General features: G+C 34.4%; 4 protein-coding genes across 15 annotated transcripts in view; 1 reads left to right on the top strand and 3 right to left on the bottom strand.

Annotated features, from left to right (window-relative positions):
- The window catches only part of LOC109061129 (AP-1 complex subunit sigma-2), a 30,387-nt gene extending 25,892 nt beyond the window's left edge, over window positions 1-4,495 (bottom strand). For all 8 annotated transcript variants that reach the window (XR_006158250.1, XM_042750997.1, XM_042750999.1 and 5 more), the window contains exons 1-2: window positions 4,363-4,495; window positions 3,027-3,205 (exon numbers count right to left, since the gene is read on the bottom strand). Coding sequence is in view for 7 of the 8 variants with exons in the window: in XM_042750997.1 (XP_042606931.1) it covers window positions 3,027-3,205 (179 nt within the window). In the remaining variant the exon portion in view is untranslated. The remainder of the gene's footprint in view (window positions 1-3,026; window positions 3,206-4,362) is intronic.
- Window positions 4,496-7,142: 2,647 nt separating this feature from the next.
- LOC109085534 (histone H2B.1, sperm-like) lies at window positions 7,143-7,664 on the bottom strand. Its single transcript, XM_019100068.2, has 2 exons — window positions 7,512-7,664; window positions 7,143-7,364 (listed from the first exon to the last, which is right to left on the bottom strand). The coding sequence occupies exons 1-2, from the start codon at window positions 7,623-7,625 to the stop codon at window positions 7,194-7,196; spliced, it is 285 nt and encodes a 94-aa protein (XP_018955613.1). The 5' UTR covers window positions 7,626-7,664; the 3' UTR covers window positions 7,143-7,193.
- Window positions 7,665-8,331: 667 nt separating this feature from the next.
- Window positions 8,332-17,653, top strand: LOC109085533 (retinoschisin-like). Its single transcript, XM_042750049.1, has 6 exons — window positions 8,332-8,669; window positions 9,575-9,600; window positions 9,742-9,928; window positions 13,638-13,779; window positions 13,934-14,129; window positions 17,366-17,653. Exons 1-6 carry the CDS (start codon window positions 8,621-8,623, stop codon window positions 17,522-17,524), a joined length of 759 nt encoding a protein of 252 aa, XP_042605983.1. The 5' UTR covers window positions 8,332-8,620; the 3' UTR covers window positions 17,525-17,653.
- Window positions 17,654-20,475: 2,822 nt separating this feature from the next.
- The window catches only part of LOC109068148 (cyclin-dependent kinase-like 5), a 53,074-nt gene continuing 47,785 nt past the window's right edge, over window positions 20,476-25,764 (bottom strand). For 3 of the 5 annotated variants that reach the window (XM_042750044.1, XM_042750046.1, XM_042750045.1), the window contains 3 exons: window positions 24,634-24,756; window positions 23,214-23,378; window positions 20,476-21,552 (listed from right to left, as the gene is read on the bottom strand). In XM_042750044.1, the coding sequence (XP_042605978.1) occupies window positions 21,232-21,552; window positions 23,214-23,378; window positions 24,634-24,756 (609 nt within the window). In that variant the 3' untranslated portion in view covers window positions 20,476-21,231. Of the gene's footprint in view, window positions 21,553-23,213; window positions 23,379-24,282; window positions 24,545-24,633; window positions 24,757-25,764 lie in introns of those variants that run through there. The other 2 variants (XM_042750047.1, XM_042750048.1) reach the window with 2 other exon arrangements.

Genomic DNA, 25,764 nt, shown 5'->3' with positions numbered 1-25,764 from the left:
AACAAAGGGAAATGTATATAATCGGTATCGATATCGGTTATCGGCAAAAATGATTTGTAAAATATCGGCATATCAGATATCGGCAAAAATCTAATATCGTGCATCCCTAGCATTAAAATTACATAGGTATGTTGCATGTAGACGCTCACTCTCTTTAATTGCTCTTATTTTAGAACACTTGATGATTAACTAATCAAAATAACAAAACATGTAATACAGTAATGATAAAAAAAGAACTGAAATCGAGTGCATTTCTGATATGTTTGTCTTTGTCAATTTGTTTTCTCGCATCCCTGGCTTAAAAATATGTAACTTCGCTGACTAACAACTGCATGTATTAATGCAAACAGAAGGTAACGATCATGTTACCTTAATATATATAATATTACAGTAATATGAATTAATGCAAATAGAAGGTAACAATCATGATATTAAATATTTGGGTCAGACTTGCGTGCATTTCTGTCACATTGTTTTTAGCACCTGAAGTGCTGCTAATGTTAGCATCCTCTCAGTCTTGATGGTAAACATACTGCTGTTGTTTCTCCACTGATGCATCATCTAGTCAACAAGTTAATTACTGTATAAAGATATGAAAACATGTAAGGTAGTCTACAGTATACACGCCACTTCATTGTCAGTTTTAAATCACATCTGAAGTGTCCCGCTCTGCACACCGTCATGTGTCAAAACAAACAGCACGAGGCATTACAGTTTCGCCTCTAGAGGGGGCTCTCACACCCTATGGACCCTTTCCACAGACTGATGATGCGTTTCAACACTTTCCTTTGTATTACTTTACATTTGCAATCAAATTACAGAAAACTAGTTGGAAAAAACCATGTGGAGTGAAGGTAAATTTGACACTGTTTTCTCCTCTGACTGCTGTTGTCAGTTTCTTTCTATTAAAAGTCATGAAAACACTTTTGTTGAGTTTTTCTAATTGCTATTGAAGCAAATGGGAATGCAAAAAAATATATTTGATGTAGTCTCCCATTCACCTCTATGGAAGTTTACAAAACTATGATGACTTCAGCTGCTGAGAAAACTGCGAAAATGTGAAAAAGGTCCATAATGATAGCGAACGTTCTCCAGCAATGAACCAAACCCAGAAAACTATCGGTTTGGATGGTTGCCGTTAACCGATTGTTCCAGCGATTGACCTTTCGCAAAGACTCGTCACACTCAGGGATTAAAGTGTTCTCTAATTTCCATCGGTTCATAAAGACAGTTGTTTCATTCCTGAATGATTCAGCCGTTCGAACGAATCAGTTGAATGAATGATTCAGTGATAAAATCAGTGACTTGCCGCCACCTGCTGGCGGCTTTAGTTTCATTTTTAGTGTATAATTTCAGTCAGGAGCGCTTGTCCTCCTAATTTAAAAAAATTAGGAGCACCTTCTGATCAATAATCAAAAATTCTGATTAAAAATTTGCCTGCCTAATATGATGCGACATTTGACTCCTTAAAGTGAATTACAGAAGTATTTTCTTTTTACCTTTATAATGGCATAATTTTCATCCGTCAAATTCAAAAATTTGTGTTTATAAGCTTTTTAAAATATCTATTTAAAACAATATAATAAGACCAATAAGTTACCAATCATATGAAATTAGTATTAATAAATTAATTTATTCTACAGAGGTGCCACAGAAGAACAGAAAAGTGTCTCAGAGGTGGCATGAGTGCAATTAAATTCATAAATTCATGTGGAGATTAATGTTTTAAATATAAAATGTTGAATACCGAAATATTAAATGATTTAAATAACTGATATTATACACTAAAAATTAAACTAAATCCGCCAGCAGGTGGCAGCAAGTCACTGATTTTATCACTGAATCATTCATTCAATTGATTCATTCGAACGGCTGAATCATTCAGGAATGAAGCAAGTGACTTTATGAACTGACTGCACACTTCGTTACTGTTGCTATGTAATAGTGATCCCGATATTGGGAAAAAAACTCACATCGCGTTATTTTGTTTTTCTGCGATATATATATATTGCGATATGAAAAAAAAAATTACCAGATGACTTGAAAAGCTCTATTTGGAAAAAAATTATCAATGATTAAGGTGATTTTGTAGGGGAGTAAATCAGCATATAAATTAAATTACAAGCATAAATATAATAGAATAAAGATGCAAATGTGCTTTATATTTTTCAGGCAAGTCTTACAGTATTCAGGTACAGAATTTGAATAATCAAATGCAAAATAACACTGCATAGTCTTCACTGTATAAATTAAATCTATTAAATCTGTGTTTTGCTGTTTGATTAACATTCATGACACAGAAAGCAGGAACATTAAACTTCTGTGAACCAATATACTGTTACACATCCATTTTCTTTCTCAACCGTTTACCTTCACCGAAGCCTTAACCAACTGTGTTTACAAGGATACTTGCAGAGCCATGCATTTTGACAGTTTCACGCGTACGTGTCATTTCAAGCACAAATAGATGCGGAAGTGAACGGAAATCGAGAGAAAGAGCAGGTTACGTGACAGATCGCTGCAGCGCCTCAGTTCAAGCGGCACATTAACCGATCGTCTCTTCCTCTTTACTAATCATAGCAAGAAATAAACATGAATGAACATGAGAAGGTATCTTGTTAAAAACCCACAAAGACTTAAATAAACACAATTTAGGTCAACACCAATCTACTCTCTACTCTTACTCTCCTGTCTGGTTCGCTTATCAGACAAAAACAGCAAATTCTGCATTATGATTGAAACAATGTTTACATATGAATAAAAGCCTACATTAAAATCCTTCATATAAATAGGTCTCTTTTTTAGAAATTATCCGACTCATTAGCCACCACTGATGGACAATTTTTTTTAATAATATTAAAAATAGCTGTATGACAGTATATTAGAAATTTATTTATAGTTAGAAATTCAAGTGTTGTGACAAAATGTGACTATAAAATGGTTGGGAAACACTGGGATAGATGATGACGGGCCACTCAATCATTTAAAAACAGGTTAACATTGTGTGTTTTCACCGCTCTACTGACCTTTTATACACGATTTTCAGATCCCTCCACTCCAGGAAGCTGCACATCTTGGGTTTGCGGGCCAGAACGGTCTGCACCAGCTCCCGCGTGATCTTCTTCTTCTCCTTATCGCACAGAGGAACGTACCATTTCTGCAGACGGAGCTTCCCTTGTCTGCTGAACAACAGCATGAACTGCATCTGAGGACAACAAGAACAGGAGTGGAGATCAGACGCATTCACTCCATACATAATGTCCCACGGTAAATAAAAGCCCAGTAAATGTGAAATATATAATCAAAGACATTCAGGATCAGTGTGTTCAGTGGCACAGAATCATTCAATTTATTATCGCATCAAATCATGATGATAAACTCAGAAAACATATTTAATTATTTATTTTTCACATTTTACTATTTACATCATTTAATATTTATATAATGCCATCCATGAAATGAAAACCATAAATAAAAAAATAAAAAAACGTTTTTTTTTTTACTTCTTTACTTGAAATGAATGTTAACAGAAATAAATATTATATATACACACATCAATGCATCGGACGTATCTATTTTGACATTTTAAAAAAGTAAAAAAAGGCACTTATTTTAATATATTTTACTATTTTATCTAACAATATAATATTTATAAAACACAGCATATGTAAAACTAAAACCATAAAAAAAATTACTTAGGGAAAAAAAACCTTTAATAATTGTAATGCAATATTGTTGAAATAAAAAAGTAATAAACTATATAGATAGATAGACAGACATGTTTAACAAAAAAAAAGAACTAATAAAACCACAAAAACACACAAACTTGATGCATCTGACACATCCAACATCTCTTCTGCATTAAAAATATATATAAAAGGCACATATACATACACACACTTACATAATTTTTCACATTTTAATTTTAACGTTTCCATATAACAGCACAAATATTTTTTATCATATTTATTTTATTATTAATATTATTATTAACATTATTATTGTTGCAGTAATAATAATAAACTGTAAAAATGCATGTCATGCGGATGATATAATGATATTGATTATTAATTTCTTGAACTTAAACGCCAGTTTTCCAGCTGCAGTTCATATGCACAGGGTTGGGCTTTACTGTTAGAAATATTAGCATCACAAATTAATTCAAAGACCAAATGCACACAACTTAAGAGCGGATTTTACGTTTTACACATTTGATTGCAAATGTAGGGCTAATTAACGCATTTGCTTAAACTAATAAGCGCATGTGATCTCCAATGCACGCTGCTATTTACACTTCAGTCACGCGAGGCGTTCACAACCTTGTTCGGAAAAGAAATTATGAAACAACACATAATACAGTACCTTTATGAAGAGGTCAGTTTGTAAATGAGGGATGAATTCACAGTGATCCGCGTCCGTCTCAGCTCGAGCCTTGTGTACAATAGACGCTAGACAGCGTCAGCTGACGACTCGTCACTCATTGGACGGAGGGTTCGCTCGGAGAGTTTTCATTGGTGGAAAGAAGACCGTTATTCCCGCCCACTCGGGATCCAGGCAGTTGATTTGACGATACTTGCGCCAGTCACACCCCCCGGTCAATGTTGCTGGAAGCCGATTGTCAAACGATTTAAAGGTGGGCAGGATTTTAAAAGGGAATACACATCAAAAGATCACACACAATGTCAAAATTAAAAGCGTTTTTTCTTTATGTATCTGGTAAAAAAAAATTCGTCCATCGTGGCCTAATTGCTTTTGTGATAAACAACCCCTTATTCACATAATTATGCATTTTATTGGCAACAGTCGTGACTGTTAATGCACTCAGTGTACTATGAGTAAACTTTAGTGGATTGTGTTTTTGAACATCAGATTAAATAGCTCAATATATACATCACTAATGATAGACACTGGAAACTTCAATTCTACACTTAAATACCCACATGGAAATAACCTATAAAAACATATGTTTTAATATAGGTTTTGATATAGGATTTTTATATAAGTGACATATATAAAATTGGCCGTTTTCCTATATTATATGTACATATATGTGTACATATATACGTGCATACATATACCTATACAGGTACATATATGCGCGTATATATGCACCTATATGTTGACCTATATGTTTACCTATATATTAGTAAAATTATTAAAATCCGTAGCTGCTAGGCAACATAAATAAAAGCCCAAAATGTAGAAATTTACATTATTTATTTACTTAAGAACAATCAAATAGAACAAGAAAAAAAAAAAAAAAAAAAAACTGTCCTGGAAAACAGTTATACATTTCTTTTCCACTATCTTCATACAAGAAAGAATTGACCTTGTAAATGATTCAGGTAAACGTGTAGACATCATAGCTTTCCATCTCCTCTCACTTAAATTCCAATAGTTAATAACATGCCATTTATATGTGATAGCAATTTCACGTGTTTGCACATACATAAGTTCTTGCATGATTTTTTTAAAGTTTGTTCTTAGTTATTGCCTTGATAATATGAGCAAGGCATCATGTATGACAGTTGCCAAAGTGAGATATGAGCTACAAAATGACCAGATCCTGCAATGAGCTATACAGTAGATATCTTGTATGTATATTATATGTGGATATAAAGAAGCAATACAGGAGACCTGTATGGGCTGTATATGCACATATATGCACCTCAGTTTTGCCTATATATGTGGCATATACGCAGCATATATATATATTATCATATATGTGCATATATGCTGTATATATGCAGCATGTATGTGCATATAAACTGCATATAGGTTTCATATATGCGCATATATCCTCATATAGGTTCTTTCCATGTGGGTAATAAAGCGCTTTCTGAAATGTCAGGGCGGGGCAAGTTGTCACGCGCGTTTCAGACGTTAGAAAAGCTTACGATTTATTAATTACAATATCTGTCGGACAAAATGTTTGAGCGTAAACAAGAAGCTTCCTTGAAATCCCTATTGATTTATAATTTAAAACAACAAACTGTCTGTTTGCGTCAAGTTTACTGATGTTACAGCGCCGCCCCGTGACGTATATCCATATCGACCCTCCTCACAGATCGTGTCTGTTTTCCTCTATAATAAACATCGCATATCTAATCTAAATGTTCATATTAACAATAACAACTCACATGTATAACATTATATTACCCTGGTATTAAACTTCAAGTACTTGTAAACACTGCTGGGATGAGTTTTTACGGTTTCTGATGGAGTTTACCATGTTTTTTTCACTCTTCCGACTACAAAATCTAAATTATTCCATCTTAAAGGGAAAGCAAAGTTGGCTTTTGTTATGGTCTCAAAGCATGTTAAAAAAACAGCCCCTAGTCTAAATGTTAAAATAGGATGTTTTCAATAAACAGGCAATATACTTTAAACATGGCTACTCAGTTTTCAGTATCACTAGACTTCTGTTTAAGGGACAGTAGGCTAAACAGTCAAAATGATAAACAAATAAAACACCTGGCCTTCCTTTCCTTGGTGACGTCACGATTTCCACAGATTTGTTCAGTGGCTAAGTACGCTAGAGAAGCAGGTAAATGTTCAATATACAGCTGTACAGAGCTCACCGGTGACCTTTCCTTCAGAGACGCCTCCACTGCAAAGAATATGAATTATTGAATCACTATTAAAAGCTGTTATTTTTAAGTACAGGGTTCTGTTGCCAAGCGACTCCTGGTTCATCACCGCTGAGCGCAGTTGCGTAGCAACAAGACGCTAAAACTTTGGAAACAGGTGTCCTGACATTTTATCCTACCTGTCAGATTTTCCTACATGTGTTTACTGCGCATGCGCACAGCAATATTGCGTCCTTTTTCTCATGCTAAACAACAATATTTAATGTATCTGCATCACTGTAAGGGTAGGTTTAGGATAGACATAGACTTTAATAAAACACAATCTAATAGGTAGAAAAAAAATATATTTATTGTTGGTTTCCTGTAAATGTATCCCTTCTAGCTTCAACCGCGAATATAACACATAATTACTGTATTTGCATTACTCTAAGGGTCGGTTTAGGGTTATGATATGTGTAGATGTTAATAAACCATAACACAGATTGGTCTGAACCTCAAAGCGCATTTTAAACTACGCTTCACCCAACACAAAATATCATGGCGCAAAGGCAGTTTTTAAAAACGGAAACATCTTTATTATTTGCAAGTCTAAAAGTGGAACATTTAAATCTCAGCTATCAGGAGCTTTTTCGCGGCGGTGTGCAGCTCTCGCTGCGTGATGACGCGCCGCCGGTTGAACTTGGAGAGTCGCGCGGCCTCGGCGCTCATCTGCGCATGCGCGTCGGACAGGTGCCGCATCAAAGACACGGCGTCACTCACGTCCTCAGACAGCTCTAAGAGAGAAAAAAATAAAATAATAATAAAATAATAAATTGAACCACGCAAAGCACACGCAACTCTGTCGTGGAAAGCTAGTTCAAAGGATTAAAAAAAAAAAAAAAAAAAAAAAAAAAAAAAGTCGTGCATTGTTTGCGTTAACACCTTCTCGATCTTGTAAATGTACGCGGAATACGCCCTGGTGCTCTGTTTGCGCGTGCAGCCGGTTCTCCTGGACGTCTTCAGGGACTTCATGCTCTTGTCAGATGAGGTTTTCATGATCACTGCTGTTCACTTCGCAGTCACAGAGCTGAGAAATGAGCGTCTATTTGTTGTGTCTCAGCTCATCTCAGCACAGGTGAAACAGCTCAGTCTTAATTAAAGCTTATTACCCTGATTAAGACATCATTCACACGAACCAAAGGTCCAATCGCAGGGACATTGTGATGATAAATCATAGTTTTCATAGCTTACTTGTTCAACAAATTAGGCACGTCATTATTTGTTCTCACACATTTATATAGCCTGTCAGTTCCTATTTCTAATTTAGTTTAGTTTTTTTTTTTTTTTTTTTTTTTTTTAGTAAAACCACTGCTATCTTTGTGTAAGGACTGCTCTACTCTGCATGTAACCTGCAATCACCTGTAATTATTTTTCTACCTGATTTAATGCATACAAATTAATGTTTTTATAAATGACTAGCCTATATTTAAGTCGATTCATTGATCAAATAGGCCTAAAATATTTTGACGAATAAAAACCAGGTAACTTAGGCCAAATTACAATATTTCAGAGCGTCTTAAGGTTTGAGAATTTTATATGCAACTAAAAAGGCTTAATTATTAATGAAGGCCTATATCAATATACTGTAGTTGCATTTGACGCCATAATAAATTTAACCCGAATAAAAATGAGTCTTTATAATATCATGCACTATATAATTATTATTATTATTATTATTATTATTATTATTATTATTATTATTATTTTAGAACTCACTACTTTTAAAACTGTTTTATGGAAAACTATAATTTAATCAAGAGAAAACAAACACACATGGTTTAAGCTGTTGTAGATTTCAAAAGAAACAAAAGTTGGTACTACACTGAATCGCAACCAAGAACTCTATCAAGCTTCCTGAGCTCCAAAAGAGCAACCTGTGAGCATTGAGCAGAAAGAGGGCAGGCAGAGGCGATCAGGACTATTATTGGATTACAGTAATCCACAGCACACTGACCGCTGCTGCTCATAACACACTAGACCTGCTCATCAAGATGGACGTGAAGATCCTCAGTGTGTTTCTGCTGCTGCTGCTGACTCAAGGTACAAAGTGTGTGTGATGTGAGAGCTGGACACACCATCTGTGTGTTTCTACAGTAGCCTACAGTAGTTTCTAGGAACTTGACAGTTATGTATTTGGACTCTATCAGGTGTTCTTAATATCTAGCAGTGAAAGGATAAATGGATAAAATAGACCAAAAAGTGTGCAAAGTGATTCATTTATGGAAAATTAAATTCAAGGGCTTAATGATTTTAAAGGCCGTTTACACCGATAAGTACCGATTATGCTTTTTTTAAGCACGCTTTATACGTTTTTGTCTTTTGCCGCTTTAAATGCTTGAGCTGTTTGTGGAGTGGATTCTGATTTCTGTTGATTTATTTGTATTTTTTTATATCGTGCATTGGCTGGAAATAGCCTTTAAGAATCGCTCTAAATGTGCTTCCAGCCATATCGTCCCTCTCTGTTTTTATCGTTTTAGACATATAGCTACTCTCAGAGAGTTAGAAAGTTTCAAAATATATTTATGCTACGTAAATATATTTCCTAACACTATATTTTAAAAATCTAAATATATTTTAAAGTATTTAAAGTATCCATATATTTCAATCCAAGAAAATACATTCCCATATTTCACATTTATAGAAAAAATTGTCAAAATTCAGTGAGAAAAATATTTAAAAAAGTAAAAATTATGAAATTACTAATCTTTATCTAATTTTTTCATACACTAGGCTATATTTAGATATAGTCTATATGTAGGCTTCTGTAATATAGAAAAGTATTAAGAAAAGTATTTTCTTGCTCCTGAAATACATAGATTGAAATATATTTTCTATTTCAAAAGCATATTGACTTTCACTGTTTATTATAACATATATTTAGCATATATTTAAATATACTTTGGCCTGATAAAATGTATTTTTTGACTGTACTTGAACACTCAAAGTATTCATTGGAGTAAATACACAGGGGGTAAGTATAAATGTGTGTGTGTGTGTGTGTGTGTGTGTGTGTGTGTGTGTGAATGTGTGTGTGTGTGTGTGTGTGTGTGTAAATGTACAGGTGTGTGTGTTATAGATGACAGTGTGTGTGACTATTGTACGTGTATTTCAGGAGTTAGAGATGCCATGGCCTTATGAAGATGATGACGAGGTGAGTGTGAAGCAAGTGGTGGAGAATCAAACACCGACGGGCTGCAACTGTGACTGTCCGGAGCCACGACCCACCGGAACTCCAGCCACCTGGACCTCCATCAGCACCACGCCATCCACACACAGCCCCTATCTGGACTGCATGCCGGGTCAGTGCCTGTGTACAATGTACAGGACACTTAAATTATAACAAAATTATAATACAGTACACACACCCACACATGCATACATATATACAGTTGTGCTCATAAGTTTACATACCCCTTGCAGAATGTGCAAAATTAAAAAATTAATAATTGAAACAAAATAAGAGGAAATTTTTATTTTTACAAAAGAATGAGTGCCTTGTTTGTCCTGAACACTTCAACTGCCTGTTGCTCTTCAGAAAAATCCTCCTGCTCCTTCACATTCTTTGATTTTCCAGCATATTTGACTGCTTTCCAACAGTGACTGTATGATTTTGAAATCCATCTTTTAACACTGAGGACAATTGAGGGACTCATGCATAACTATTACAAAAGGTGAAAACATACTGATGGTCAAGAAGGCCACAAAATTCATTAAGAGACGGGGGTGTAAAATTTTTAAATCGGGTGATCAGGGTAAATTGTACTTATTTTGTTTTCTGGGAAACATGTATTTATGTAGCTTCTGAAGTCCAGTACTAAATGAAAAAAATATGATTGTTAAACAAAATGAGAAGAATTTACACATCATCCTGTTCAAAAGTTTACACCCCCGTCTCAATCCCCCTACTTTTCAACACATTTCACCTGTTTTTTGTTCATCTGCTTCTCCCATTTGCTATTTCACAATGACTATCATTCTATATAGACTAATACAATCAGATACATCTGGGGTTCGTGAATCTTTTGATTCAAATTGGAACTTCGGAGCGCATCTCACAAATTATTTAATTTAGATCCGAACTTCGGAGTGTGTATCGTGAATCTTTCCTCTGATTTCCCCCCGTTTTTCTTTTCTTTTTCTTTTTATGAAACAGTATAAACATCAAAAGACAAATAATACACAGATACAAATATAGAGTTTTCATTGCTTTAAGATTTACAGAACTATAGATAGTTTTCATACTTTGACATATGGCTGATATAGATATAGAGTTTTCATTGCTTTAAGATTTACAGAACTATAGATAGTTTTCATACTTGTCTAGATCAACTTTGAATAAAGAAAAGAGAGGTTAGAGCCAGTAAGAGCCAGTATGTGAAATTTAGCTAACAGGAACTACAAATGAAGTTATATTTTCCTACACTCTTGAAAAAAATGCTGGGTTGTTAACTGTTCCCAGTATCTGGGTTAAACATATTAGATTGCTTGTTTATTATCAGTGTGTAAGTGAATATAAGCATGCTCAACAGGACCAAACACTTGAAGAGCATTAGATAAACATGCATGTCTGTAAGTGTTTACATGCATTAACAATGTTGTCTGGCCCATGTGGGTCTTGAATGGCAAAAACATGCAAGGTCATGCAGCATTAATTGTCACTGGAAAGATTAGAGACAAAAGCACCTCTCGGTCCCTTCAGAAGTGCATGCTTACTGATTCAGGGCATGAGGCCAAGAGGCTTTAGAGTGATTACGTGAGTAACGATCATCCATGATGCATCAGCTAAAACTGATAACACATGAACCGCCCTCTGACCTCAGTTTGACACAGCAGCAGACATTATGATCAAATTATTAACAGATCAGGAAAAAGAGAACTAGAGGACTGTCTGATGGAGACGATGAGACGAGATGAGCGAGAGACCATCAGAATGAGAATGAGTGAGTGATGGTGACTTTGAGCGAGGGTAGAGAGTGCCAGTGGATAATCGCATGACTAATGATTGTGATGCCCAGATTACCGGGCCTGAAATAGGGCCTGTCTGTCCTGCCCCATCACAAACTGCTGGAGAATATTTAGTAAATTATATTTAATAACAGCTTTTCAGTGGTGACTATCTGAAGTTGATGACCATTTGGCAGAAACATATGGTAAAAATCAAGCAGTTAGTTAATGTCATGTAATCAAACAGCAAAATTTGGTAGTTTTATATGTTGTCTGAGATTGGCATCATCTGAGGTCTTCTGAGGGGTTGGCATCATCTTTTCTCGGGTGTTTGTAAGGGTTGGATCCAGACTGACACTTGTGTAATTCCTAGTTACCACGGGATGCCAAATAGAGAAAAATTAGCATAGCTGCTATTCCAACTAAACGAAAAATGTGTTCGACCCAAGGAAAAGATTGTTAACTGTTAACAATGTTAATTTGATCACATGTAACTGAAGTACAGGGTTATGAGATACATTATGTGAATGCTTGGCTAAAGAGATGTTTTTAATCTAGATTCAAACAGAGAGAGTGTGTCTGAACCCCGAACATTATCAGGAAGGCTATTCCAGAGTTTGGGAGCCAAATGTGAAAAAGCTCTACCTCCTTTAGTGGACTTTGCTATCCTAGGTACTATCAAAAGTCCAGCGTTTTGTGACCTTAGGGAGCGTGATGGGTTGTAGCGTGGTAGAAGACTAGTTAGGTACGCAGGAGCTAAACCATTAAGAGCCTCAAAAGTAAGTAATATTTTGTAACTGATACAGAACTTAATAGGTAGCAAGTGCAGAGACTGTAGAATTGGGGTAATATGATCATATTTTCTTGACCTGGTAAGGACTCTAGCCGCTGCATTTTGGACTACCTGTAGCTTGTTTAATGAATACACAAAACAACCACCTCGCATTGCATTACAGTAGTCCAGTCTAGAGGTCATGAATGCATGAACTAGCTTTTCTGCATCAGGAACAGGTAGCATGTTTCGTAGCATGGAAATGTTTCTAAGATGGAAGAATGCTGTTTTTGTAACATGGGAAATATGATTTTCAAAAGACAAGTTGCTGTCTAATATAACACCCAGATTTTTGACTGTAGAGGAAGTAACAGTACATCCGTCTAGTTGCAAATTGTAATCCAAGAGATTCTGTGTACTGTTTTTTGGTCCAATAACTAATAACTCTGTCTTATCTGAATTGAATAGAAGAAAATTATTGGTCATGCAGTCTTTTACATTTTTAACACACTCTGTTAGCTTAGATCATTTAGAAGTTTCATCTGGTCTCGTTAAGATATATAGTTGAGCGTCATCAGCATAACAGTGGAAACTAATCCTGTATCTTAATAATATTACCAAAGGGCAACATGTATACTGAAAATAGCAGAGGGCCTAAGACAGATCCTTGTGGCACTTCATACTTTATTGGGTTTAATTGAGATGATTCCCTGTTTAAATAAACAAAGTGGTAGCGATCGGACAGGTAGGATCTAAACCATCTTAAAGTCTGCCCTTGGATACCTGTATAGTTTTGTAATCTATCTATGAGTATGTCATGATCTATGGTGTCGAACACAGCACTAAGATCAAGTAAAACTAGCAATGAGATGTAGCCTTGGTCTGACGCAAGAAGCAAGTCATTTGTAATTTTAACAAGTGCAGTTTCTGTGCTATGATGGGGCCTGACTGAAATGCTTTATAGATAATTTTTTTGCAGGAAGGAGCACAATTGAGCAGACACAACTTTTTCTAAAATTTTAGACATAAACAGAAAATTTTAAATGGGTCTGTAATTTGCCAATTTACTAGGATCTAGTTGTAGTTTCTAAATAAGAGGCTTAATAATCACCGATATATGCTTTTGGCCTACAAAAATGCATCATGATACATCACTTCCTGTTGAAAGTTTTACCGTTTGAGTTCCAGGAACTGGTGGATGTTGGTCCTGCTTGTGTAAATCACATTGAATATGTTGTTCTTGAGATGGTGGGCATGACCTGATGGTTTCAATGCTCCTTGTTTCCAATCAGAGTGTCCCTACCACAAGCCGCTGGGGTTTGAGTCCGGGTCAGTGATGGCGGAGCAGCTTACCTGTTCAAACCAGGATCAGTACGTGGGCTGGTTCTCCTCATGGACCCCAAATAAAGCCCGACTGAACAGTCAAGGGTTTGGGTAAGTGTCTCAGAAAAACCTTCTAGCCGCACTAAACCAGCCAGAAATTAAAGCTTGGGTTTCACCATTACCAAAACGACTAGCACTAAATCAGATTTAACTTGTGTGGGGTCATTATAAAGCGGACACTGACTGACTTTCCGTTTTGTCACAGCTGTGCTTGGCTGTCCAAATTCCAGGACACAAATCAGTGGCTTCAGATCGACCTCCAGGAGATACGGGTGGTCTCGGGTATCCTAGCTCAGGGCCGCTGTGATGCTGACGAATGGACAACGAAATACAGCCTGCAGTACCGAACCCAAGAAAACCTCAACTGGATCTATTACAAAGACCAGACCGGGAATAACAGGGTAAAAGCCTCAAAATACAAGAGTGTTTTGAATAAAATCAAACTGACTTTTGGTCCTGTGTGAAAAAAAAACGTCAGTAACACTGTCAAGTTTTAATACTTGCCTCTTATTCTATCTATCCATCCATCCATCTTTCTATCTGTCGATCTATCACTATTAAGTGCCAAAACAACAAAGTTTTACCACATTTTTGCCTAATTTCTGTGAAGTTTCCTATCCAAAAACACAGGGCACATGTCTGATAGGCCCGGTTTCACAGCTTTGGGCTTAGGTTAAGCTAGGATTAGGCCATAGTTCAATTAGGACATTTAGGTACCATGTACACTACTGGTGTGCATCTTGAGACAAAACAATGAAACTGACATATTTTAAGATCAGTCAGTGCAAGTTTCTTTCAGTTAAAACAGCACAGGCATGCATTTTAGTCTGGGACTAAGCTTACACCTTGTCTATGAAACCGGGAGATAATAGCTATCCACCTATTTTTATGTGCATTTTGGAATATCGCATAAAAAAATGCTGGATGGAAACACCAAGATGTGCATAAATTCTAAAAAAAAAAACTTGCGCTCACAATTGAGTAGGATAAACTTTTTATTCGATAAGAAAAAATGCACATAAACTACGAAGGAAACACATCAAAAAACTCATGTGACTTTGCACGATTGGACGGGATAACTTGACTAACCAGCAGACCGTTCTCGTTGCACAGCATCTGAAATGTTGACTTTGTTCGAGCAAAGTCTGTCATCAAAGTATTTCTGTACAATTGTCTTACACGACTGCATTCCCAAACACCATGCATCCACCTACCGAAAGCGATGACCCCATTTATTGTGCTCTGAGATGCGAGTAATTTAACCCTCTGGAGTCTAAGGGTATTTTTGGGGCCTGGAGAAGTTTTGTCATGCCCTGACATTTGTGCTTTTTTCAGTTTCTTATAAATATCTAAATGGCTGAAGTCTAATCTCACTGTAATCAGCACAAACTAGGCTATAATAATATGTGAGCAGCATGTATGTACATGATTGTGTTTTTGAGAAAAAAAAAATGTTATGCGTGGTTAGTGAAAAACTAAAAATGTTAAATCACTTGAAAAAGGCAATAAAACACATAAAGAACCGTGGTTCCCAGGAATTTTGAGAACTGGAGCTTGTAGCCTAGAATTTTTTTTTTCGTAAATGATGTGAAAATCATCTTGTTTACTCACTTACAGAAAACAATATATTGATTTAAATTTTCTAAGACACTTTTTGTTGGTAAAAGTCATATGCGAGTAGGCGTCAACTATCATGAATTCACACCTGAGAAGACAAAGGCCTGCATAATGAGCTGCATAATGAGCCATTCAGTCAGCTGTGTCACTGAGAGGGATGAGTTACAAGAAAGAATGTGAGGACAAAATAAATGTATATAATTTTATGTTTGTAGTTTATTTAGAATATATTTAATTATCCCACAACATAATTTAATATTCACTTGTGAGTGCAGTTAAACAGTTTATTAGGAAAAAATCAAAGCTGACTTTCAAACTGAATTTTTTGCATCATTACTCCAGTCACACAATCCTTCAGAAATCCTTTTAACAATCTTATTTTCTACAAAAAAACATTTATTGTTATTATTATCATCATCATCATTATTATTATTATTATTATTATTATTAATGTTGAAAAGAGCTGAGAATATTTTTTTTAGGTTTTTTAGGGGGGATAAATTGAAAGAACAGCAAATGATTGTTACATTTGTTACCAGTTACATTTATTGTTACATTTATATTATTTACATCAAGCTTTTGAATGGTATAATAGTGTATATTGTTATTGAAAACTTCATAATATTTCACTTGATTATACATTTAGTCAGGAATTATAGTTTGGAAAAAGTCTTTGGAAAAAGTCTAACCACTAAAATGTTTACACGTTATGTGAAAACTAGTACAAGTATAAATAAATAAATAAAAAGAGACTTACTCATGTTTATGATCTCTGCTGAATAAAGTGCTTCATTCTTTTTTCTGAGGAAATCCAAATCTCAAATCCTCAACCACATCACATCTTTTTGGGGTGAATTTATGTCTTATTCCTCTCATCGCGAAGCAAACAGTAAAAATAATAAAACTTGAAGAACAGTCTTCGCTGCGTTGTCTTCTGTTGTGTGGGCGTATTCAAAAGCCGCGCGCTTCAGTGAAGCATTTGAATCTCAAAAGCGCGCTCGGCGCGGGGGCGCGTGTCGCATTAGAAGATAAGGAAGGGAGCCGTGAAAAACGGACATCGCGTTGTTTTCATATGGATTACTTTATCACAGAATATTTGTTTTCAGGCAGCACTTGTTTAGTTTAAAAGTAACATGTCAAGCTTTCTATAGATATCTCTCTCATGTCTCTTCGTTGAGTATTCACTGAGTTACAGTTCATTTTAATGACGCATTTGTAACTGAAGATCAGCGCAGACAAAGGCTGCAGACAGCACTCCTTGTTTGTTATCTTTATTTTATAAGTGCACAAAGTTTTGTTGTTATTATGTCTGCATACAAAAAAAAAGTAGACCCTTACAGATTCGATTGATGTATTGCACTTATCTGTACGATCAAAACTTGAAAGTGTAATTTAAGTTCTTTTCGGGGTTATCAGGAGAAAATACCCCAAAACGCGTATACGCGTTAATCGACTCCAGAGGGTTAAAATCATGACCTCCGGTGGAGACCAGGACAACTAGATGAGCCCCAGAGACAGATCCCCCCCGAAGACCTCGTCACCTATCGGCACAAGACCACGGGAACCAGACGAGTCCTCTGCACAATCACACTTTGCTGCAGCCTAGAATTAAAACTGCCGGCTCACTATTTCGACACACTATTTCCCTTTTTTAATACTGTAATGCTCCTTTGACACAATCTGCATTGTAAAAAGCACAATATAAATAACGGTGACTTATCAGATATGAAAATTATTATATTCAGTGGCCTCTCCTAATTTTCTTATTGATATTTAGTGTCAGTTAATCAGGAAGTGACGATTTTCTCCTCTTTGACTTGTTGGATGGAAACGGTGCTATTTTCGCAAATGTTTTATGCGATATTCCACTTTTGCGCACAAGTTAAATTCACATCTTTGGATGGAAACAGAGCTAATGTTTTTGATGACAATGTTGGATTAGTCAGTAGTGAGTATACTGGCATGAACCCCCCCCCCATCCATCATTTAATGATGCTTCTGGCTTGTGTTCATCCATCAGGTGTTTTATGGAAACACAGACCGATCCTCCACGGTCCAGAACCTGCTGCGTCCGCCCATCGTGGCGCGGTACCTGCGGATCCTGCCTCTGGGCTGGCACACGCGCATCGCCCTCCGCCTGGAGCTGCTCATGTGCATGAACAAATGCGTCACGGGTTAAGAACAGCTTTAGGTACTTCAGTTAAATATACTCAGATCAGTAGGAAACAGGCAATTTGAAATGATACCATATAACTGTAGCTTCTGTGTGTGCAAAATAAAACAAAGAACCGTTTTTGGTCTAAAACAAGAGGACTGCTTTATTATCAATGACTTGCTGATCTTTGCAAAGTTTACAAAAAAGAGGAACAGTCCATTTTGCTTTCTGAAATAACTGAATAAATTCCTTATTGATTCATTAATTAAGTCAGAAAACGTGAACAACCATTGAGCCTCCTAGTAACTGCATTTAAAACGGTCAAAATTCATGACCACAGATAACATCTGCTAGCGGATATTTCTGACTCAGCACAACAACCAAAATAAACTACTATTATCTAATACATGGCTGTAAATATAACCAGAAGATGACTCACACACTGGTCTTAATGTAATTCACGTGTCTTAGTAAAATTCCATGATAGAGAGACATTAGCAATTTAATTAACACACAAAGACACTCAGTGTTGAACTAATCAGGAATAAAACAAATTGAAAATCCTGTCTTAAAATTACTAACCGCCCAGCTAACAATTTTTGGTTCCCAAAATATTCTCTTCAGGTTACCTCAACGTTCTGGGGAGGTTAGCTTATATATATATATATATATATACATATACAGTGGGTATGGACAGTATTCAGACCCCCTTAAATTTTTCACTCTTTGTTATATTACAGCCATTTGCTAAAATCATTTAAGTTTATTTTTTTTCCTCATTAATGTACACACAGCACCCCATATTGACAGAAAAACACAGAATTGTTGACATTTTTGCAGATTTATTAAAAAAGAAAAACTGAAATATCACATGGTCCTAAGTATTCAGACCCTTTGCTGTGACACTCATATATTTAACTCAGGTTTCTTCTGATCATCCTTGAGATGGTTCTACACCTTCATTTGAGTCCAGCTATGTTTGATTATACTGATTGGACAGCTGTTGTGTATATATACTGTCATCATATATATATATATATACTGTAGTTGTTTTTTTTATGTTTTTTTTTTTTTTATAAAACCTAAAAATAACCATTATTTAATGTTCTGTAGGCCTATAGGTTCTCTTTAGGTTATAACCAAAAACCTCCCTGCAGCATTCTGCGAAGGTTAGGTGTTTTTGTTGTTGTTTTGTTCTTTGCTTGTTTGTTTGTTTGTTTGGGAAGGTACATTTATGGTTCCAAGAATGTTCTTGTATGGTTTTCAAAATAAAAACCAAATAGGAACCATATGGGAACATTGTTTTTGATGGTGCCGACCTAATAACTGCTATTAATACTGAAATAAGTCTTTTCAAATATGACATAATAACAAGCTTTAGCATGTGCTAACATCAAGGGTGTAGGAGATTATAGGCAATGCTGAAATTAGCATGCAATTGTTCGATGTTCAAGCAAAAAATAAACCATTCTATGCAATGCTAGCATTTGCTCTCCTAGTGCAGTGTTTTACACTTTAAGACAAAAAGACATTCAAGTGCACAACTAAAGGACAGTTCACGTTTGATTTGGTTTGATTTGGTTTTATTTATTCATGGATTCTTTTAAAACAGACAGTCTTATGGTTATTTAAATGAGCTCATTAGCATCTCAACTCCTCACTGTAGCCGAAGAGCACATGAATATAGAGTGAAACAGCATCCATCGTGACAGTCCTGCGATATGAAACGTGTGGCAGTAGAAGAGACTGATGAATAAACTTCAGACACGAGGACCACAGTGATGGATTAGCGGCTAAGTGACCAGTTTATGATCAATATTCTCAACAATCTAGATGATTCGAGGATAATTCCTATACAGATCTCTGAAACTAAAATGAGATGCATATCGCTGATGTGTAACCGAGCTCGGTGTTCCAGGAAATCCTGGCGTCTGACATCTCGTGTACCCGACTGACATATGAATCATTCAAACGCAAACGTGTAAAAACCAGCTGAGAGGAAACAAAACGCCTCCAGGAGCCTTGAGCTTTATTTAGAAGATTATCTGGCGAATGTGAAATTACATATTGCATAAAATTAATAAATTATTATTGTTATTATATCTCCTCCTCGTGTATACACACACTGGCTCTATTTCCCTAAACAGACACATGAAACCATCTACAGAGCTTCGACATCTGATATCCAGATATTGCATGTAAAACTGTATTTGCAGTGTTCAGAGAACTCTATACCTGAGGGAATCAAAGACTGATAAGATATAGTAAAAAGTAATCTTGCTTTAAAAATAAAAAAAAAGGCATCATATACTCTGACTTTTTTTGTTTTTTTTGCATTGGATCTTAATGGCCAGCAGGCGGAGCCACGCCATTTGATTTGATTTGGTCAGATTTGGTTGATGTTTTTGCTTCAATTATTTAAAAGGCTTAAGAAATTTCACTGGCTGTGATTTGTAAAGACTAACGAAAGACTCACACGAAACCCAGATAGCACACGTATGTTGTCGGGACGTTTTTTTCTGTCACTTTTAGACCCTTCATCAACTGCAGTACATTACGGGTCAAAAGTTTGGAATAATTATGATTTTTAATGTCTCCTTAACTCACCAAGGCTGCATTTATTTGATTAAAATTACAGTAAAAACAGAATTTTCTTTTAAAATATTATTAGCACTGAAGATAACTCTTTTCTATGTAAATATAGTGTAAAATGTAATTTATTTCTGTGTTCAAAGCTGTATTTTCAGCATCATTACTCCAGTCTTCAGTGTCACATGATCTTCAGAAATCATTCTAATATGATGATTTGCTGCTCTATTATTGATTATTATAGATACTCAATATTTTTTCAGGATTATTTGATGACATTTGCAACATTATAAATGTTTTCAACATTGATAATAATCAGAAATGTATCATATTAGAATGATTTCTGAAGATCATCTGACACTGAAGACTGGAGTAATGATGCTGAAAATACAGCTGCACATCACAGAAATAAATTATAGCTTAACAGATATTCACATAGAAAACAGCTGTTTTAAATTGTAAAAATATTTCACAATTTTGCAGCTTTTACTGTATTTTTAATCAAACAATTACAGCTTCGGTGAGCTGAAGAGACTGCTCTCAAAATCTGAATTATTTGCTAGTGTTTGTCGTCCCTGTTGTGTGTTAGTATGACATCCACAACATTTAAGAATTAATTCACACATAAATATGAGATTTAAAGCAACATACGTGCGCTATCTGGGAAGCACACGCACATATAATCGCGCATTCTTACCGTTAATATTCTTAATATATCTACTGATATTCACTGAATTGTAAACAGAAAATACTCAAAGACAAAGTCGTAATATCTATATATACTGTAGTCGTATTCTATAACTATAAAATAAATGCCAATACTGTCATCTATACATGAACCTTTAGCCAAAGATATGAGTAACTATGCAGAATCAGATATATTTATATACTACAACCAGAGTAGAAACTAAAGCTGCACGTACAGTGCTTTACATTTATATATTCCCATTTACATAGAGCTATATCATCTGCTTTTAAACTGTATTATCAGATAACAAAAAATAATTACAACAGTACATAAATAATATAAGAAGTGCTATCAAATATTAAAAATGAAAAAGAAAAAAAAAAGATAAAAATAAAGACATATAGGCCTATCCTTAATACGCAAGAAAAGAAGGTCCATTAGGGGTGAGTTAGACTCACAGCGCCGTCTCTTTAAGGTCATTCAGGTTTGGCAAACGTGAACGAAAGTGGCGAGCGAAACCGGTTTTGGAGCTCAGCTGGTCGGGATACGGGTTTCCTTCGGGACGTCCCAGAGCGCTGGAGTGCCAGCCGGACTCCAGGGGCCCCGGGGCCCCGTACGCAGCCGGACGGCCCTTGGGCTGCATGGAGCCGAGGCCACGGGGCTCCACGAAACTCCCGCCGCCTTTGGAGGAGGGCAGGGGGTAGTGGAGATCTGCCGAGGTTTGGTTGGAGGACGAGGAGCTGAGATGAAGCAGCTTCCGCAGAGACTTCAGAGGCTGAGAGAGAAACAAGGCTTTACATTACGGATGGAAAACTACTGTTCACTGCAGTGTTTTCAGATCATTTGTGACCCTGGAGCACAAAACCAGTCTTAAGTGTCAAATTTTCAAAATTGAGATTTATACATCATCTGAAAGCTGAATTAATGTATGGTTTGTTATGATCAGACAATATTTGTCAGAGATACAACTATTTGAAAATCTGGAATCTGAGGGTGCATAAAAATCTAAATATTGAGAAAATCATCTTTAAAGTTGTTCAAATGAAGATCTTAGCAATGCATGTTACTAATCAAAAATTAAGTTTTGATATATTTATGGTAGGAAATTATCAAAATATCTTCATGGAACATGATCTTTACTTAATATCCTAATGATTTTTGTCATAAAAGAGAAATTTATAATTTTGACCCATACAATGTATTGTTGGCTATTGCTACAAATATACCTGTGCGGCTTATGACTGCTTTTGTGCTGCAGGGACACTTTTATATATCCTTTATTTTTATATAATTGAAAGCATAATTTATAGAAATCAAAAACTGATTTTTTTTTTTTTTTTTGTACATTTTTACATTTTGTACAATATATTTATATGATATTATTTTGATAAGTTAATACAGAATTTATAAAAATCAAAAACTGAATATTTTTAATTTATATAATTTATAAACTACTATTTATAAACTATAACTAAAGTAATTAGTTATTACAGAATTTATAAAAAAACTTTCATATTTTATGTATTTTTTATATTTTATAGAATTTATTGATTAGAAAGTTATTTCAGAATTTATAAAAATTTTATAATTTATTTATATAATTTATATACATTTATAACTTTTTTTTTATAAACACATATATTATGTTTATAAAATAATTAAAAACTGAATCCTGTTTATATATATCAAATTTATTTATATTTTAACATTTTATATGCAGTGTAAATTCCTTTTAATGCATCATTTATAAAAATCCAAAAACTGACTCTTTTGATTATATAACATACTGAGCTGTAACCACACAAGTGTACTATTAATAAATATACTATTAATAAACCCTATTATGCATTATCTCTAAGTGAGTATATTATAACAGAAACCAAATTTACCTTAAAAATTCCACATTAACACTTCAAACCTAAAACGTACTTTCATACTGATTATAATTAAACTATGTAAAGTATAATATTTGTTTTTCTTGAAATAGCACATGCATCACAGCGCTGTCTATAAAATCTACTCATAACTAATATGTTCCTGTAATAATAAAAACACTATTACTATCTATGTAAATTAGGCTCATTATACATTAAGCCATGCTCATGAGTTAGTTTTAGAAGATTATGTGACACTGAAGACTGGAGTAATGATGCTGAAAATTCAGCTTTGATCACAGGAATAAATTACTTTTTAATATATATTCACATAGACAACAGCTGTTTTACTTCATAATAATATTTCACATTTTTAACTTTATTCTGATCAAATAAATGCAGCCTTGCTGAGCAGAAGAGACTCAAAAACATTTGAAAATCTTACCGACCCCAAATTTCTGAATGCTAGTAAGGTATGTTACTATTTCTGAATGCAAATGAACACAGTTTATGTGAAGCTCTAGTGTGACAGTGTGTGTATCTCTGCTGATGATCCAGTCACCTGTGAGTGTGTGTCCTGCGCTCTCTCCGCGGGCCAGTCTGCGTCCCGCTCCGGATCCTGCTCCCGCTCTCGCTCGCGGCTGCGGGTGCGGTGTCTGCTGCCCTGCTGTGTGTACGAGCGGGACGCTTTCTGCATCAGCACCTGATCCGGCCCCTCGCTCGACACCTGACCAATCACACGCCGCACAGAGCTGTCAGTCACCTCCACATCAGAGAACAACAGCCCCACAAACAACCATTATACTTGTTTTTATTCTTTAATTCTCTTTTTATTCTCTTTTTTATTCTTTAATATTATTATTATTAATCAGATTAGACAGTAAAAACACTGATATTTTTTACATCATATTATTATTGTTCTTATTGTATTTATCATAATATTATATATACATTTATGTAATACACACACACACACACACACACATATATATATATATATATATATACTGTATATACATATACACTGTATTTATAAAACATATCAATATATTAATATTCTCAGTAAAAAATTACTGAATAAAAAATAAAATATTAACATATTAAAAAACACAAAATAAATAATATTTAATATCACTTATTAATTTATATTTAATTATTATTATTATTATTTTGTTTTATTTATTACTATGATTTATCAAATTAGACAGTAAAATCACTAATGGCATCTTACAACAACATATTATTTTAAGAATTAATTTATTATTATTATTATTATTATTATTATTATTTTATGACCATTGGTTTATATTAATTTTCATACTATTATTAATATAAAATTTTATTATGATGATTATTATTATTTCATTATAATTATTTATGCATAGCAAAAACACTAATTGCTTTTCACAACAAACTAAAATAACACAAAAAAAATCAAATTACTTAAATATAATAACCACAAAAAACACCATAAGAAATTAAGTTTAACTAAAATAACACAAAATAAGTCTAATTTCTGTAATATAATAACCACAATAATCATGTTTGTTCGGACATTATTTTGTTCATAAATTAAGCATCATATGTTCATTTCAGCACACAAACACTACCATGCTACAACTGCATTTTACAATAACATGTTGCTTATTTGCATTTCAGAAATGAAAATGGCATCTTCTTGCATTCCTTAAAATGCGCTTAATTTTTTTATAAGCAAAATATAATTTCCTATAGTTCTCCTTTGATTTTGGGCTTTAATATGACATGAATACAGTATGTCTGTTTCTGCGGAATAACATGCCAACCACAGGATGCAGATATGGGCGGAGTCATTCTAATGAGATGATGACATCACAGACCCGACAGCCAATGAGGAGACAGGCGCCCAGCCCCCTGAAGCAGAAGTGATTAGTGCTGTGAATCATGCAGCGCAGCTTCAGTAAGTGTTAGCGGACTGTACAGTGTGAGAGAGACTGCTGTACCATTGCTGTGGCCACTAGGGGACGCTCTCTCTCAGAGGAGCTGCGCGTGAAGCTCCTCTGAGAGTGAAAGAGAGGAAACAGAGCTTTCCTCACGACTGGCCGTCGCTCGTCATCAGCGTCGGTCTGCAATACAAGAGCACAACACTCACACACAGACCCCACTCCACCGAGGGACTGTCAGGGATCATACTAGCTCTAAATTATTATTTAGAGTTTCTATTCATATTTTGTTTTTATTTTTTTGTTAGTTCTTAATCATATTTTGAATAAGTTTTTATATTTATATATATATAGTAAAAAAAAAAAAAAACTAATGGCATCTTACATTTATTATTTTTTTTACATTTATAATATTATTATTACTTTTTTATGACTATTAGCTCATATTCATTTTCATACTATTATTAATATTACATTTTATTATGATGATGATTTTTTCATTATAATTAATTAGACATGGCAAAAACACTAATGGCTTTTCACAACATCATAATATTATTATTATTATTATTATTTCAATATTATTTTTTTCCCAACATTATAATTATATAAAAAAATCAAACACATTTATTATTTTACACCATATATAAATTATTTATTAATTCAAATACATTTTTTATTTTACATTTTATATCAGTTATTTGTTTGTTTTATCTTTAATATAGTAAAATATAGTTTTTTATTATTATTATTATTATTATTATTATTATTATTATTATTATTTTAAATTGTATTTTCTTCCAAGTAACGATTTTCTTTTTTAATGGTTTTAGTTTCAGCTAAAAACAATAACCTGCAAACTAAATCAACAGATTTTAACGTTCTAGAAATTTGAGGTTGATTAGGGTTTACAATTAAATATAAAAATAAAAATAAATATTTAACGTTTTTATTTTAAAAGGGCTCATATATCATGACAAATCCATTTTTTACATTTTTAATATTTTGAATTTGTTTTTATATTTTCCATTTTCATTTTGTTTCGGTCACTTTTATTAGTTTTGCTTTGTCTATATAGTTTTAATATTAATTTAATTTAAAGTTATTTTACTACTTAGAGATAACTTAAAAATGAGCTGAAGAGTTTTTAAATATTTTATTGGATTTCAGTTAATGTTTATTTTAGATTTT

This window comes from Cyprinus carpio, chromosome B23 (assembly GCF_018340385.1).
Source record: "Cyprinus carpio isolate SPL01 chromosome B23, ASM1834038v1, whole genome shotgun sequence".
Lineage (NCBI taxonomy): Eukaryota > Metazoa > Chordata > Actinopteri > Cypriniformes > Cyprinidae > Cyprinus > Cyprinus carpio.
The sequence above is the reverse complement of the archived record's forward strand: the minus strand, read 5'-3'. Positions and strand labels throughout refer to the sequence as shown.

Excerpts from the sequence above, each read along its gene's own strand:
- LOC109085533 (XM_042750049.1), top strand. The coding sequence starts at position 8,621 with ATGGACGTGAAGATCCTCAGTGTGTTTCTGCTGCTGCTGCTGACTCAA. Across the intron at positions 8,670-9,574 it reads GCTGCTGCTGCTGACTCAAG|TATTCATTGGAGTAAATACA; the intron begins GTACAAAGTGTG and ends GAACACTCAAAG. Across the intron at positions 13,780-13,933 it reads CTGAACAGTCAAGGGTTTGG|CTGTGCTTGGCTGTCCAAAT; the intron begins GTAAGTGTCTCA and ends GTTTTGTCACAG.
- LOC109085534 (XM_019100068.2), bottom strand. The coding sequence starts at position 7,625 with ATGAAAACCTCATCTGACAAGAGCATGAAGTCCCTGAAGACGTCCAGG. Across the intron at positions 7,365-7,511 it reads ACATTTACAAGATCGAGAAG|GAGCTGTCTGAGGACGTGAG; the intron begins GTGTTAACGCAA and ends TTTTCTCTCTTA.